Raw genomic sequence first — 16454 nt, forward strand, 5'->3', positions numbered from 1 at the left:
TTGATTTAAAGTTATTTTTGATTTTATGCACTAGGAAAGAAAAAGTGAGCACGTTCACATACCCCACGCTCCCCCAAAAGTCGAAGTGCTAAAATTCCCAGAAAAAAATAAAGGAAGCGTAATTTCCTTGTAATATGCACATCTATACACATTGTGTCCTAAATATCTGCAAAGTTTGACAAAATTGTTTGCAGTGGTTTATGAGGAGTTGCGCTGACAAACTGCTCACCTCTATATTCAACATATGGCCAAAATCTAAATGTTAAAGTGCGGAAATTCCCGAAAAATAAAAAATTCGGAATTTCCTGGTGATGTGCAAATCTACACACACATTGTCTCCTATAAATATCTGCAAAGTTCGACAAAACTCTGTACAGTGGTTTATGAAAAACGACTGACTGACGGGTCAAAAACATTATACCTCACGCGTGGGGTATAATAAACGAGTTTGATTTTTTGGTACAATGATAATGAAAATAGAATTTAATGTGAATTAAATTTCTAGACATAAATAATTAATGATTATTAAAAAAAGCATATAGGAAGAGAGAGTAAACTCCTCGTGAGAATTCCACATTCTACCTAAAACTAGCTTTTTAAAAATTCTCTTGTCTGTTGTCCAAGTTCGACACATACGTTTGACAAGGTGTTCGAGAAAGTTCCCAATGTTCCCATTCCTGTGATTTATATTTCACGTTTATTACATCCCCCGCCTGAAAAGTGGTAGGTAATCGTTATGTCCGTTCGTCTGTCTGTTACGCTTTGGGGTACCCATCTCTTATCCGCAAATCCTCTTACACCACTTAGAGAAAATTAATGAAACTTTCAAAGAATCTTAAGATTACTATATATTACCATTATGCATCTCCTATTTTACTTTTTGATCTGATACGTATGGGTTTGGCGAAATATGGACTTTGCCATTATAACCATATGGGAGGCAGGGGGTATTATTTAGTGAGTTCATTGCTCAGAATACATGTACGTCTAGTTTCTCTTTCAATTTGGGCGTTTGGGCTAATTTCTTATCCAAAGTAAAATTATTATTCAATTTATGAAGTTTCGACATCCCGCCTGAAAAAATCCTTGATCTGTCCTAAGGCATAATAAATGGAACAGTACAAAGTGCGTAGGATTTTATACCTATCATTGACCCAACAGGTGGGTTACAGACAGACAGACAGAGAGAGAGAGAGAGAGAGAGAGAGAGAGAGAGTTCAATATACGAAAGAATAAATAATAATTATCCGTATTCAACCAGTGTCAAGTATCCCTACCCTAGCTTTTAAAATTATCTCCCAAATTCACCGACAGAAATTATTTATATATATATATATATATAAAATACCTAGACTATCAGGCAGGGATACTGAAATCTCGAAAGACTCTCTGTAACACCATAAACCAGTTACATTCCTCAAAATGAACATACTTTGTGGTCGGAGTGACACATTTTTAAAAAATTTCAAAACTGAATTCGGCAGAAATGTCTGTCTTCCAAGAATATTTAAATACCGGTCATGTCAATTATTTTTGTATGCCCCCCCCCCTCCCGTCCAAAAAATCAAATACCTAAATGTCAATCTGAACAGGGAATGGCCTTTCTCCGTGTGTGTATGTTTTAAAGAATGTATAGATGTACGCATAAAAATTTGTATTCTGCATGGTTAATTGCTTTTAAGATTTGAAGTAAATTATAGCCGTACATCAAATTACTTTGTTTAGATTTGAGATTAGTACTAAAATAATCAGTTATAATTGACAAATGGATTTTGCGACGCAAACCAACTGCAGACTTTATACATGACTTTGTATAGAATGTATATTACTAATTAGAACTACATGTAGATAAACAATTCACAATTATAGCTTATGAACATCAGTTATAATATCCCCCCCCCCTTTCAGCCGCGCAAATACCAAATAACTTCTCTTTCCACTTGTGATATTTTCCCTGACCAAATTCTGATCAGCACGGACTAAGTGTATCGTCGTGCTAGTGTGTACGGAGTAATGACAGTGTGTTTACTATTGAGCTTTTATGGAGTTCATTTCTTTTTTGTGATGCATATTTCAATAAATGGAACTCAGGGTGTATTTCACTTGACTTGTGCACATCTTCGAACCGATGCAGTTACCTTATTACCAGGTATGGGTACGTTTACAGCGTTCGAGGCGTTTTCTCGATATGCATCAATTGCATATAGGACCTGCAAATCAAAACGTTGGTTGTTTTATTCCATTCAAATGTTATAATTTCAAAATGTGTTTGCAAATTTTACTGCTTTTTATTTCAAGTTTATTCTGCATAAACTGGCGCACTGTAAAAATATGTACTCAAGCATTTAAATTTCTCTTCTAAACTTGCATTTTTTTTTATTCAAAACAATTATCGTTCAAAAATATGATTATTATGTTGTTTATTTTGGTTTTGAAATGTCTTGATCACCTCATGTGTTCTCATATGCTTTACCATCGGAGATGTGCACAAGTCGATACCCAATCCAAAAAATCATTCAAGTGTAATGAGCGCATTGGGGTATACATCGTTACAATGAGACAAGGTATCTGAAAGAAATATGGCGGAATACGGCTATAGTTGGTATGAAACAAGTCGGACATAGATGAAAATGTTGCGTTTTTAAGAATTCATGTCAGCTTTAATAGTGTTAATATAATGACACTGTCAAATTAGCATGAACTCACGCGCGTGCACGTGCGCTTCGCTCTGATTGGCTGAAACTAAAATCTCAATATCTCTTTTGTTTTTTGACGAAACCCTTTGAAATTTAAAACATAGTCATGCATTAGGATATCCTACAATATGATATAGAAAAAATTTCATGAAATCACGTGCATGCACGTGTACTGCAATCTGATTGGCTGAAACTTTAAATGGCTATAACTCATTTATTTTTTGACAAAATGCTTTGACATTTAAAACATAGTCATGCATTAGGATATCCCGCAATATGATATAAAAAAATTCAAGAAATCATGCGCATGGACGTGTGCTACAATCTGATTGGCTGAAACTTTAAACGGCTACATCTCCTTTGTTTTTTGACAAAATGCTTTGAAATTTAAAACATTGTCATGCATTAATATTTCCTACAATACGTTATAGAAAATAATTCATGAAATCACGCGCATGCACATGTGCTGCAATCTGATTGGCTGAAACTTGAAATAGCTATAACTCCCTTGGTTTTCAACCAAACAGGATGGGATTTAGAACATAGATAGATATAAGGGACTCCTACAAAAAGGTATGGTCATCATGCACATGCATGCACGTGCGTGCACGTGAAATGAGTAAACTTACAAATACACTAGATTAAACGTATTTTTTAATACTTTTGGATTAAATGCTATAATTTCTAGTATGTTAAAATATATAAATAGTGTAGACAAGATAATATGGTCATTACGCATATGCATTCAAATGCGCACGCGTGCAATGCATAAATTTGAATATACTTAATATACTTCTGGGAAAACATTGCAATAGTCTAAAAGGCATAGAGTTCGTCTTATTTAATGAAACTTAAATGGAATAAGGCACCAAAAGGGAGTTGGGGAGCGTTTGGGGAACATCTGTAACGGTTTCCGTTACAATTAGCCCTAGTTTCATTTGCAGTAAAGGTTTACCCCTTTGTTTTGCACTTCCTAAGGGCTAAATTGCCTTGTCTGTTGGTCTGTTACCTGTTTTAGTTGAATCTTTTTCAGTTTGAAAAACAAATTTGGTACCGACTGTGCAGCACGTCTATCAACACTTCGTAATTCCCACTTGGCAATATCAGCATATAAAAATGGTACTTGACGCTGATCATTTTCTACCCTTCCTTTACCACAAAATATTGTTGGAAATGACAAATACTCGGCCATTTGATCTTGATACAAACTAACTGGACGCTGTCCCTCTCTCTCCTGGAGCAAATGTGAAGATCTGATTCATGTCATATGAGTCACTGTCTAGTAGAATATCACGATTTCCATCCTTACCACTATCAACTTCACAGAATTCATCCGAGTCTGATTCATCTGATTGGTCATGCATTGCTGAATCTTCATTCGTATGACCCTCTATAAACTCTCTCATTAATTCACTTGCAGAATTGGTGACCTCATGGAACCAGTTGTCACCTATGTTTATGTTTGAATTCTGATAATATTCACTGTTTTTCAATAACCAATGTAAAGCAATCAGAACCTTTGTAGGTCGGATGTTTTCATGACAATAAGAGTGCTGAAAAAAATTCTTTTTAACTTCACAGGTATGGTAATATTTTCATCAAGTCTCCTGGGAAGATTATTGATTGTTGGTTGAATGTCAACTGGCACATTTAAAACATTTCCTTGTACAGAATATTGCCCTCCTCTTGATAATTCTCTTATCTGCATGAAGGGAATTCTTAAGGATACAAGTCTTTCTTCCAATGGTAACAGATTTAATTCATTTGGTTTTTGAATCCATATCATTCCATTTGTAACAGAGAGTTTTGGAGTTCGACTTTCTTTTAAACTTGAATTGCAAGTGTTGCATATCCATTCCTGCCCGTTTACAGACTTTGTATTAGTAAAATACTTCCTTTTGATTTCAGCATCCAACAAAACATTATCTACATTTGAAACACTTTCATGAAACCATTTCTGTTGGCAACATGTGCATACAAACACAGGACCCAATCTTACATTGTTGTGAAAATTGTCAACACACTCAATTGCATCAACTCCAAATTTACTTTTTCTGTATCTTTGTTTTTCAGTTTCAATATAGTCCAAATGCCCCCGTGAGTGTGCTTTTGATTGTTTTGCAGCAGTATTTTCTGATTATCTATACTCTTCATTTTTTCTCTTTTCTTTCATCTTCAATTTCTCTTTTTCTAACTGGCTAGAATTATTTCTTTTTTCTTCTTTAAATCTCTTATTTGCTCATCGTGCCTATACTCTTCTTCTTGCCTTTTATATCTCTTACTGTCTCTTCCCTTGTCTTTAAACTCTGGATCCTGTCTCTTGTTTCTCATAATGTCCCTTTCCTTGTCTTTAAACTCTGGATCCTGTCTCTTGTTTCTCTTCCTGTCCCTTTCCTTGCTTTTAAACTCTGGATCTTGTCTCTTGTTTCTCTTACTGTCCCTCTCTTTTCCTTTAAACTCTGCATCTTGTCGTTCTTTTCTCATACGGTCTCTTTCATTGTCTTTAAACTGTGGATCTTGTCTTTTGTTTCTCTTACAATCCCTCTCTTTTTCTTTAAACTCTGCATCTTGTTGTTTGTTTCTCATACAGTCCCTTTCGTTGTGTTTAAACTCTGGATTCTGTCTCTTGTTTCTTTTACTGTTCCTTTCCTTGCTTTTCAATTCTGGATCCTGTCTCTTGTTTCTTTTACTGTTCCTTTCCTTGCTTTTAAATTCTGGATCCTGTCTCTTGTTTCTTTTGCTGTCCCTCTCCTTCCTTTTAAACTCTGGATCTTGTCTCTTGTTTCTCCTACTGTCCCTCTCTTTTCCTTTTAACTCTGCATCTTGTCGTTTTTTTCTCATACAGTCCCTTTCGTTGTCTTTAAACCCTGGATCCTGTCTCTTGTTTCTCTTACTGTCCCTCTCTTTTTCTTTAAACTCTGCATCTTGTCGTTTGTTTCTCATACAGTCCCTTTCGTTGTCTTTAAAATCTGGATCTTGTCTCTTGTTTCTTTTACTGTTCCTTTCCTTGCTTTTAAACTCTGGATCTTGTCTCTTGTTTCTCATACTGTCCATTTCCTTGCTTTTAAACTTTGGATCTTGTCTCTTGTTTCTCATACTGTCCCTTTCCTTGTCTTTGAACTCTGGATCTTGTCTCTTGTTTCTCATATATTCTCTCATGTATTCCTTTTTATCTTTCTTTATCACTGTTGTTTTAAAGTGACCAGTATTGGTACCAACAGATTGTTTGTTTGTGAGAGCAGTTGTTGTTAACTGATCTAATCTACAATATTGATGTGTACTTTGATTATTACTAGGGAAGCTATGAATAAGTGTTCGAAAGGAAACAGGCATCACTTCAAATTCAGTTGCAAATTCAATGTGCATCCTTTCATACATTGCATACAGAAATCCTAACAAATCATCTAAGCAGCAACTGTGTCGGTCTCATCAAAGACTTTCCATCACATTCAGACAAACCATTTTCCCCATGAGAATGCGAGTAAAAGAAATAAAAATCATTGTCTGAATCTTTGTACAGTGCAGAACATATTGAGCCAATCATTATTAATACATACCTAGATAACCCCAATGCTTGTTGCAGACATTCATGTAGAGTTTGAATTTGATTTCTCTTATCATCTGTAACTAATAAGCCAAACAATGTATCATACTTATCAACCATGTGGTGATTTTCACCAGAATCAATATGAATTGGTAATTCATCAAACATCAGTAATCTACTTTTAAGTTTTCCAGCACTCTGAAGATTCTTCACAACTGTGTTGTACAAATTATCTCCCTTGAGCAGAGTCTGATCTAAAAAGAAACTAGTAAATGAAAAATTTTCATATGAATTTGACAACTTCAGAAGTGAATTGCATGTACACTGATTACCTCTTGAAAATGATGAAAACCTCATGCTTCCCTGATGGAAAGATCCAAACACCAGATTATCTGAATTCCGATGCATACAATTACCTTGCAGTGCATGTGTTGTTTCATTTGGTTTATTGTTCATTGTAAACGGAGTAATATTCTGAGTTGTAATCTGAGAGATATTCTGAGTAAGAAACTGAGAGGAATTCTGAGTAATCATTTGAGACAACATTTGAGGCAACTTTTGAGGCAACGTTTGAGCCGAAGGCAACATTTGAGGCATAGTTTGAGCCGGAGGCGACATTTGATGCAAAGTTTGAGCCAGAGGCAACATTTGAGGCATAGTTTGAGCCAGAGGCATAGTTTGAGTCAAAGTGGTCTCAGGGAGAGGCAGACCACTGTCACGGGGGTGGTAGGTACAGATGTCAAAGGTGTTAGGACGTGGCCTACACCCAGAGGCACAGATGGTTGGACGTGGCCAACATCTGTGGGGTACTTGTCACCCACATCTGCCTTACATGCTTTCTTCTTTACAGCAGCCTTCTTCCGGCTCTTCTTCCTAGGCATTCTGTGATCTACAATAAAACAATGTTATAATCTATACTACATAATAAAGATCAGCATAGCCTACACTTGATACTAGCACACATTCTCAAATTAATAATGCTGCCATCACTGTAAAATGCAGATACTTTAAAAATTATATACTTATTTTAAGTTTGTAGCACAAATCAAATTTAAGAAAGCAGAATGTTGAAAAAATTTAAAACCTGAAAGTTGACTTCAAAATTACACCCAAAACATATGACAACATTCAGTTAAAGAGGTCACTCGTGTGGCGCAGTGGTAGGAGCGTCTGCTCTAGATGCACAAACTAAGGAGTTTATCCTTAGTTCGCTGGTTTGAATCCCACTGTGGGATGTGGAGACTGGTCCTTTGGACAAGACCATATAAACAGAGATCATGTGTCTCTGTAAGTGCTGGCATAAAAAAGATCCATCACTGCTCAATGGCCCTAAGTGCCAAGTATAGGAAAAATTTGTAGATCTCCACCTGCAAGTGGTGGCGTCTCATATGAGTGAAAAATACAGAGGGTTGTTAAATAACATACAATCAATGTTTTTAAGAGAGACGCAAGTTATGTGCAATTTGTAAACCATTTTCACGCAAGACTTACCTTGAACATGTGTCACACATTTCCAGAAATTATATGTACCATAAAAATGTATACGACATTTACTGGCATAGCTTTTGTGCCATAAACCATTGTGGTATTTCATAAAATTTTATAGAACTTTTTTTTAATCATGTTTATCGAGGACTGTTTGTACATTGGTATTGTATTTCGCCTGAAGTTAAAATTATAAAAGCAAACCCTTTAAGCCATTTCAAGTTTTTCTGTTATGCCATCACATGCATCTTTATTCTTCATAACTCATTTCAGAAATTACGAAGTCAGAATTCTTAATATTTGCTATTTTGGTCAAAACCTTTTAGAGCAATTTCCTCTAAATATTCCTATAACATGTGTTATAATTTGGTAGCATTTAATACCTTGAAATATCTTTTGAAATAAAATCAATTCCTTTGAATTACATCACTTTTATCATCATTAAGTCTGTAAGTTTTCGGAGTATATATAGTTTTTGTGTCCACAAAAACTTAAACCTTGCCTACAACCTTTGAGTGGCTCCTCACACACTATGGCTTTCACATTTCAGGTGTATTTCTTGTGACAAGACCTTTCTTTGAGCACCACCGAATTTGACCTCTTGACCTTGGAGTTTGACCTACTTTTTACTAAAAAAATACCATACTTTAATCTTGGTCTTAACTTTTGAACATATGGAGCTAGAATAAAGAGTGTGCTAAAATTTACAGGTCCCATATGGGTCACAATTAAAGTTAAGAAACATATAAGGAACTTGATAAATGCAAGAAAAACATTTTATGAATACTTGAACTCTGTCAAATATGATAACCTTCTAGGTCAAAAATGGTTGAAACAATATCAAGGCCTTAAATGAACACTAAATTTTGGATTAAATTTTATGCCGCCAAGATTAAATATTGGGTCAAACTAATAACAGAAAATGGACAATACTGCAAGCCAGTGCAAGGTTTTACTATACAAAAGAAAACATTTTTAGTCTAGACAATCTGTAAATGTAATTGGAGCGAGCGCAGCAAAGGTCGCAAAGTGAACTCAATAGGCTAACGTGTAAGAACAGAGGAAATTCGGAATGGAATCTGTACATATGTCAAGTAAATTTTGTTGTGACACCTTCCCAGAATTCCTTTGCTACCCAATACCCTTTGCGCAAATAAATAATAACATAAGGCATAAAAGACTTTCAGTATGTAGAAATCTTAAAAAGAAACAAAAAATAACTCTGCAATGTCTTTCAACAAAAATTGCACTAGGTCTATTAGTCTCAACTAGACACTTTGCTGTTTCCGTTAACCCTGCCGATCTCTCAGTGACGTAATAATCTAGATGTCTAATGCGACTTGACGTTTGAAGTGGCAGATCAACATTTCAGGTGTATTTTTTAAGGTACAAGTGCACTCGCCCAAACGGTCACACTGTAAAACATATTAATGAAAAATACAAGTCTTATTTCTGGATAACTACTTTTAAACCTTGTAATCCCAAGAAATAAATACATGTAGCCATTCTAATGAAATATGGGACTAATATCATTAATATACCCATTGAATGCATTTTTTTTAAATATTAATTCCCATATTCCGTTTCAATATACCAATAATCATGATATATTGTTTAAAGTTAACAAAATATTATTTCCAACTTTCAATTATTTTAATAAAAAATGCCCATAAAACAATAATGAACTGCATGTAGATCTGTAGTCTTTTATTCTACTGTTGTCTTTTTTTTAGCATTTGCACACACTACTAAGCTTTATTTTAGCCAATTGTCAGGAACCCGTGCAGGTGATATTCCTTGTCTCCGCGATTGACACAAAATCACGATTTATGTAGGAGTTTCCTTTCTGCAAACTTCAATAAACACTTGTACTGATACTTTTACTAACAATAAGTTATCCTTTATAAACATGTACTGATGAGTCATGACAGGTGTACCTATATATGCAAGAGTTGTCCCTGTAGACGACTTTCACACTTTCAAAACTTATTCCCCTTTGATGGGACTATCCAGGGTCAACCGGCGTAAGATACTGTTTTCCCTCTATAACCTTACCAACTTTAGTCTTTATAGGTCAGTATCTTAGTAATGAAATCTGTATGAATATGTTCATAATTTACATGTTACCCCATACTCTGGCAATACAGGTACAGATCGAAATTGTCTGATAACGTTTGAAGATTAAAAATATTAAAGTAACTTACAAAGGACAAAGACAGTGGGAAAAGGAGCGTTACGCCGACAAAGGGAGAAACTCTTAGAATGTAAAAAAAAAAATGTAAAATTCGTCTATTTATGTTATGCAATTACTAACTATTACGCTTCGTTCTACTAAGTAAATTTTAAAAATAGATCATCTTCTCAATCTTCTTTAACACTAGTAAAGTGTAGCAGTATCTAAATGGACTTGTTTTCTCCGTGTGACTTTTCTCCGAGAGACTTCAACTGCGCAGTATGATCGTTGCGTCTAAACACTGCATAATAACAAATTAATGCTGCATGAACAAATATACGCAATGTTGTAATTATTCAACTAAATCCTTTACTCTTTAAACCTTACAGAATGAAAACAACAATCGGCAATGAATACTTTTGTTTCAGATCCCTGTAAACACTAAATCAGCTACTTCTTCGCCGTCCACATCAAAAATGGCCGACGTGCCTCGTTTTCATTTATTTGGTACACCGCGCCCGATCGAAAAAAAAAATAAAGGTAAACCTAATCTGTTGATACATGTATAATTTCGTACGGCCACAAACTAGACAAAATTGAATGTACACTACATAAAGTTACTTGCACAATAATGTAATTACTCACAGCTCTATTGCCTATGAGATCTGGGAAAGAAGATCTTTAAATTTTAAAGGTTTTCTGATGTATTCTTATGTAAAATTTACTCATCCATTACGGTACCACCCTTGCCCCAGGGGTCTTGATTTGAACAAACTTGAATCTACACCACCTGAGGGTACTTCACTGTAAGTTTCATCTTTCTTGGCCAAGTGGTTCTTGAGAAGAAGATTTTTAAAATACACCATTACTTTTTCACTAATTCCTTATTATTTCCCCTTGAAAATGGACATGGCCCTTCATTTGAACAAACCTGAATCCCCTTTACCTAAGGATACTTTATGGCAAGTTTGGTTGAAATTGGCCCATTGGTTCTTGAGAAGAAGATGAAAATGTGAAAAGTTTACAACAACGACAACGACAACGCCGACAACAACGACAACGACGACAACGACAGACAACGGACAAATTGTGATCAGAAAAGCTCACTTGAGCCTTTGGCTCAGGTGAGCTAAAATGAAGATAATAAAGTGATTGATCTTTTAAAAACCGAAAAACAATACAGATATGTAAAATGGACAAGGACCCCCTGAAATTCCAGTTTTGGGATCAGGTGCAAAGGAGGAGTAAGCATGCCCCTCTGATGAGTCACATTCAACGTGAGTAAAAAGCATTGAAAGTGAAGGAAGGAGGTAGGAAAAGAGGAAGATCTTTTGATATTCTGAAAAAGTTTTTGTATGCACTTAACCTGTTTAAAATGTATGTACTGGAGTCCTTTATTAATGTGTTTTGGAATATTTAGTATATGTACATATTCCCTTCTATGACTACATATATATAAAAAAAAAAAAACATTATAATTTTTTTCCATTGCCAACAACCCAGGATAAAGATTGAAATATCTTTTTATTCAATGTTGATGCAAAATGGATACATCAATTACAAATCATTATGTTGATATAGAATTAAATATACATCCCAGCTAGCTCATAATATATGGGTGTAGAACTCATATGTCCCGTCCGTATATTAAGAAACGGGAGGTAGAATTAATATATCGCATTCAAGAAATTTTTATTTTCAATATGGACGTGGCAAAACCTTTGTTTGCATAACAAATAAAATTTACCTTTTCTTCACTCAAATATAGAGATAACTCTTAAGATCTTTCAAATGTTTCTTATATGAAATATCTATCCATCCGTTTATCTTTTGAAGACCAATTAGAGAAAATAATTTTTTTCTTACGTGGGTAGACCTAACTGTTGACAGGCTACTCTAGCATCCGATTCTCCGAAGCCGTCGTCACAGACTGTACCCCAAGATCCACCTCCATCCAATTTGATCTCTAGACGACCATTTGTCCGATCGGTACCATCTCTTAGGCGGATTATACTCGAAACATTAACTGAAGTTGTACAAACCATTCAATTGATCGTCTTTCTTAGATGACTTCAAAATACGAGGGTTGATCCAAAAGAAATGTCACAACTTTGATAAAATTGCTATAAATCGACGTATAAAGCAACAAAATTATACATGATGAAAGCTTTATTTATTTCAAATCAGACCTGAAAAATTCAAAGGAATATGACGTATACTTTCCAAAATATCGGATTTTAAACAATGTGCGTTTGTGGTAGTCGCCGCACCTAAATATAACGTCATATGACGGATACGCACCGTCATACTTTTAAGCGTTTCCCCTTCGTTTCATAAAAAAAAATATTTGTGATTCGTAAACACTTTCACCAATTCCACTTTCTTTAAGAATTCTTGGTAGCAATATACCCTGATTCTTTTCATAAATAAGCCCTCTGTCAAACTTTTTTTTGAACTGTAGCATAAGATAAACTTAAAATTCACATGTCACTCTATACGTTTGTCTTTTTTGACAACGTCATACACCATTGAACGTTTCCGTCAGATCCCCTATCTTTCGGTCTTTTTGTCCTCTGCTGATCATTCAGTGACCAATGTGGCAACGCACTTTGAAGAAATTACGCACTTTGAAAAAAATTTTCAAAGTGCGTTAAATTTTGGGACCAGGTTAACGCACTTTGAAAAAATAATTTTTTTTTCAAAGTGCGTTAATATCGACCATATTAACGCACTTTGAAAAAAAATTCTGCATGGCTTAGTCAATATTCCTACAAATCTTAGGTATGATAAATTATCATTTGAACCTGATTTGATACTTTTTGTCCCCCGCTTGAAAAGTGGGAGATATTAATGTTGGTCTATCTGTCAGTCCGTCCGTCTAGCTGTCCGTCCATCCGTCTTTCTGTTACGCTTTCGTTTCCACACGATATCTCGCCAACCCTTTGAACATTTGCAATGAAATTTAACATAACAGAATCCCTGTGGCCTTAGGAAGACCCCTTTTGAATTTGGGGTCAAAAGGTCAACATTCAATGCCGTAAAGAACTACAAACGATAGTATTGTTCTTCCACCTATCCCTTAGTCAAAAAAAGTTCTCAAAAGTTAACATATTGGAATGATTCTAAAAAAATTATAGATATTTATATGAATTTTCATAAAACCTTACTTATTTGGGATACCAAAGAGAAATAACGCTATAATTTTGGCAAAACTTGTGTTTTTAAATACCTGGAGTTTAACAGAGAGATTATCAGATATGGTATCAAATTAACATCGAAAAGCCGACAGGTACTGTAGATTCCTTGATATAAACGAGGAATTAATTTCTGTGTAATTTCGCGAGAAGTATCACTCGCGAAAAAAATATTACTCGCTTTTATTTTTCTGGTGCTTAAATCTATGTAAAATCTGTTCATTAACCGTTCTTTCGTGAATTATAATTCTAGCGATTTGACGTTTGAGAGCCAGTTCGCGATAAAAAACACTCGCGAAAAATAAGGAATTTACAGCTAGTAATTTTAATATTCTGATTTTCCTGAAAATGAACATAAATAAACTTTGAGATTTAAAAGAACAAAATTTCGATTTACTACAGACTTCCTTGTACAGTGCTTATACTGTATTTAGAATGCTCTTTTTTCAAATATCATTGACACTTAAGGTTACGAGTTATAAAAATAGATATATCTGAGTGGGAATGATAAACCTTAATTCAGCCAGTCTTTTCTTCGTTTTCCGTTTCTTGGTTTTCTTCAATCCATCAGTTTTTAGAAAGAGACACATCAAAGTAAGGGCACCGCAAAGCGGAGCATTCCTTCCCAAAAAAGCATGTTCAGTAAATCATTTGACATCGATCCCGATACAAATTACGTCAATTCCACACAGAAAAAAACTAACATACACATAAAGTAATAACACACATAATCGCATCACTATATCCCATCATACGTTGCGAGGGGATAATACTGTTGTCTATTTCTAAAATATAAGTCTAATTCCTTTTGTTTCATGAAAATTTTTTCAAAGTGCGTTAAATGTCTACATGGTGTAAAATTATGATGTACAGTTTTAACGCACTTTGAAAAAAAATTTCAAAGTGCGTTGATTTGGTCCCAAATTCAACGCACTTTGAAAAAATTTTTCAAAGTGCGTTAACCTGGTCCCAAATCTTAACGCACTTTGAAAAATTTTTTCAAAGTGCGTAATTTTTCAAAGTGCGTTGTAACAGACCAATCACCCGCCCAAAATCGCTGAAACCATCTATTAAGATGTCTCTTATTTACATTATTTATTCTGTCTGATTTATTGACATAGCTGTCGCTTGTGATGATTCCCATGTTTCGAAGCAGAAATGCGTTACAACTCGAGTAAAACAACAATGTTTATAGTAACAAATACCAATGCCGTCATTTAATTTGCAAATAAAGACTAGAAAATGATGAGATCTGTGTCTTTTAAAAAGTTGGGAGATAAATACACGTGGGTCCTTTTTTAAAATCTGTTTAATGTGTTTGTCTTTTCATTCTAAGAAAAAATACACTTTAAAACGTGACGTTCCGTTATGACGCGGCGACAACCCCATAATCTATGTTTTAAACATCTATAAAATAAATTCAAGTAAACATTATTAAATTATTATTTCATTGTAAATTAGATTTATATTTGTGCTTCTTTTCGTATATTGCATTTCATAATATGACGCCAAATGTAAAAGGAATGGACACTGTGACATTACTTTTGGATCAACCCTCGTAATAATAAAAAAGAAGATAGAAGTTTAAAAGAGAACATATAACTTACCACATACTACCCCAGCATCATCGGAGTGGTCACATGAAGATCGAGTAAACTGACATGATAACAAATCCTCTTCATCTCCCTTACAATCAACCTTGTCGACATGGATAGGACCAACCCCTTTCCCAAATTCAGCATTATTCATTGCAATACCGTAGCTATAACATAGGGGAGAAATATGAAATATTTCCCTTGCTTCAATAAATGATATTGATTCCTGTAAAAAATATGAAACTGACTTTCCGAGTCCTAGTTGTTTGCAGACGACTGTTGCGTCATTATCATCCCAGTTTCCGTCACATACTGTGGACCATATGCCTTCAGTGACCACTTCCACTCTGCCCATGTTTGTTGTGTTTCCATTCACCAATCTTACGTCTGATAAATAAAGAGGATTTAATGTAATAAAGCTCTTTTTTCCAGTCAATCCAATCAATTTTAAACGACTGTTTATCGAAATAAATAACACTTTAAAATGTAAAAGCATCAATGAAACATACGGAGATAACGAACATTATTCAAAATCAAAAGTCCATAAAACAATACAAAATAGCAGCAGAGCAAACATGTGTATAATTATATATTTTTATTATCTATATCATAATAAAGTTTTAATCAATAGCTTTTTTTAAGAAAAAGAACACATTTTGCTTAATAAAAAATGAAATTTAAATAGCTTGAAATATCAGATTTACCATGGAGACAGGGTTTTCCATTAGCTTCACACTGACAGGCGTCCCCAGTATACCCAGCCTTACAGCGACAGGTCCCGGTAGTTTTGTCACAGGACTCTGTGTGCATCCTGACACAGGTACATTTGTCACAGTTTCGACCAAACGTCCAGTTTGAACAAACTTATAAGTCAAATATAAAAGATGTATGATTATACTAGTCTAGTATATTTAATAAATGTAACAATTTTCATACTTTCTTTTTTTATTGTTCTTAAACCTTACTCAAACTTAATCAATCTATGAAGCATGTGTTTCTCACCACAATTGGACCCTGCAATGATAATTCTGTCAATGGCAGTCCTCTCCTCCATCCTGATTTTAATCTGAATATAAAATAAAATATTTCACATCATTAGATGGCTTTGTTACAACGCACTTTGAAAAATTACGCACTTTGAAAAAAAATTTTCAAAGTGCGTTAAGTTTTGGGACCAGGTTAACGCACTTTGAAAAAATTTTTCAAAGTGCGTTGAATTTGGGACCAAATCAACGCACTTTGAAATTTTTTTTCAAAGTGCGTTAAAACTGTACATCATAATTTTACACCATGTAGACATTTAACGCACTTTGAAAAAATTTTCATGAAACAAAAGGAATTAGACTTATATTTTAGAAATAGACAACAGTATTATCCCCTCGCAACGTATGATGGGATATAGTGATGCGATTATGTGTGTTATTACTTTATGTGTATGTTAGTTTTTTCTGTGTGGAATTGACGTAATTTGTATCGGGATCGATGTCAAATGATTTACTGAACATGCTTTTTTGGGAAGGAATGCTCCGCTTTGCGGTGCCCTTACTTTGATGTGTTTCTTTCTAAAAACTGATGGATTGAAGAAAACCAAGAAACGGAAAACGAAGAAAAGACTGGCTGAATTAAGGTTTATCATTCCCACTCAGATATATCTATTTTTATAACTCGTAACCTTAAGTGTCAATGATATTTGAAAAAAGAGCATTCTAAATACAGTATAAGCACTGTACAAGGAAGTCTGTAGTAAATCGAAATTTTGTTCTTTTA

The 16454-nt window shown here is 34.5% G+C and overlaps 2 protein-coding genes across 2 annotated transcripts in view; both read right to left on the bottom strand.

The window, feature by feature from the left end:
• LOC134230257 (uncharacterized) overlaps window positions 1-15748 on the bottom strand; it is a gene marked incomplete at its 3' end in the record, with an annotated part of 42337 nt that extends 26589 nt beyond the window's left edge. The window contains exons 1-5 of the mRNA XM_062712025.1: window positions 15690-15748; window positions 15392-15550; window positions 14936-15074; window positions 14700-14854; window positions 11765-11924 (exon numbers count right to left, since the gene is read on the bottom strand). Of these exons, the coding sequence (XP_062568009.1) occupies window positions 11765-11924; window positions 14700-14854; window positions 14936-15074; window positions 15392-15550; window positions 15690-15741 (665 nt within the window). The remainder of the gene's footprint in view (window positions 1-11764; window positions 11925-14699; window positions 14855-14935; window positions 15075-15391; window positions 15551-15689) is intronic.
• On the bottom strand, window positions 3905-6008 carry LOC134230258 (U1 small nuclear ribonucleoprotein 70 kDa-like). Its single transcript, XM_062712026.1, has 2 exons — window positions 5132-6008; window positions 3905-4146 (listed from the first exon to the last, which is right to left on the bottom strand). The coding sequence occupies exons 1-2, from the start codon at window positions 5853-5855 to the stop codon at window positions 3905-3907; spliced, it is 966 nt and encodes a 321-aa protein (XP_062568010.1). The 5' UTR covers window positions 5856-6008.
• Window positions 15749-16454: the final 706 nt, after the last annotated feature.

This window comes from Saccostrea cucullata, unplaced genomic scaffold (assembly GCF_032062105.1).
Source record: "Saccostrea cucullata isolate Sc308-1 unplaced genomic scaffold, CSIRO_AGI_Scuc_v1 ctg4755, whole genome shotgun sequence".
NCBI lineage: Eukaryota > Metazoa > Mollusca > Bivalvia > Ostreida > Ostreidae > Saccostrea > Saccostrea cuccullata.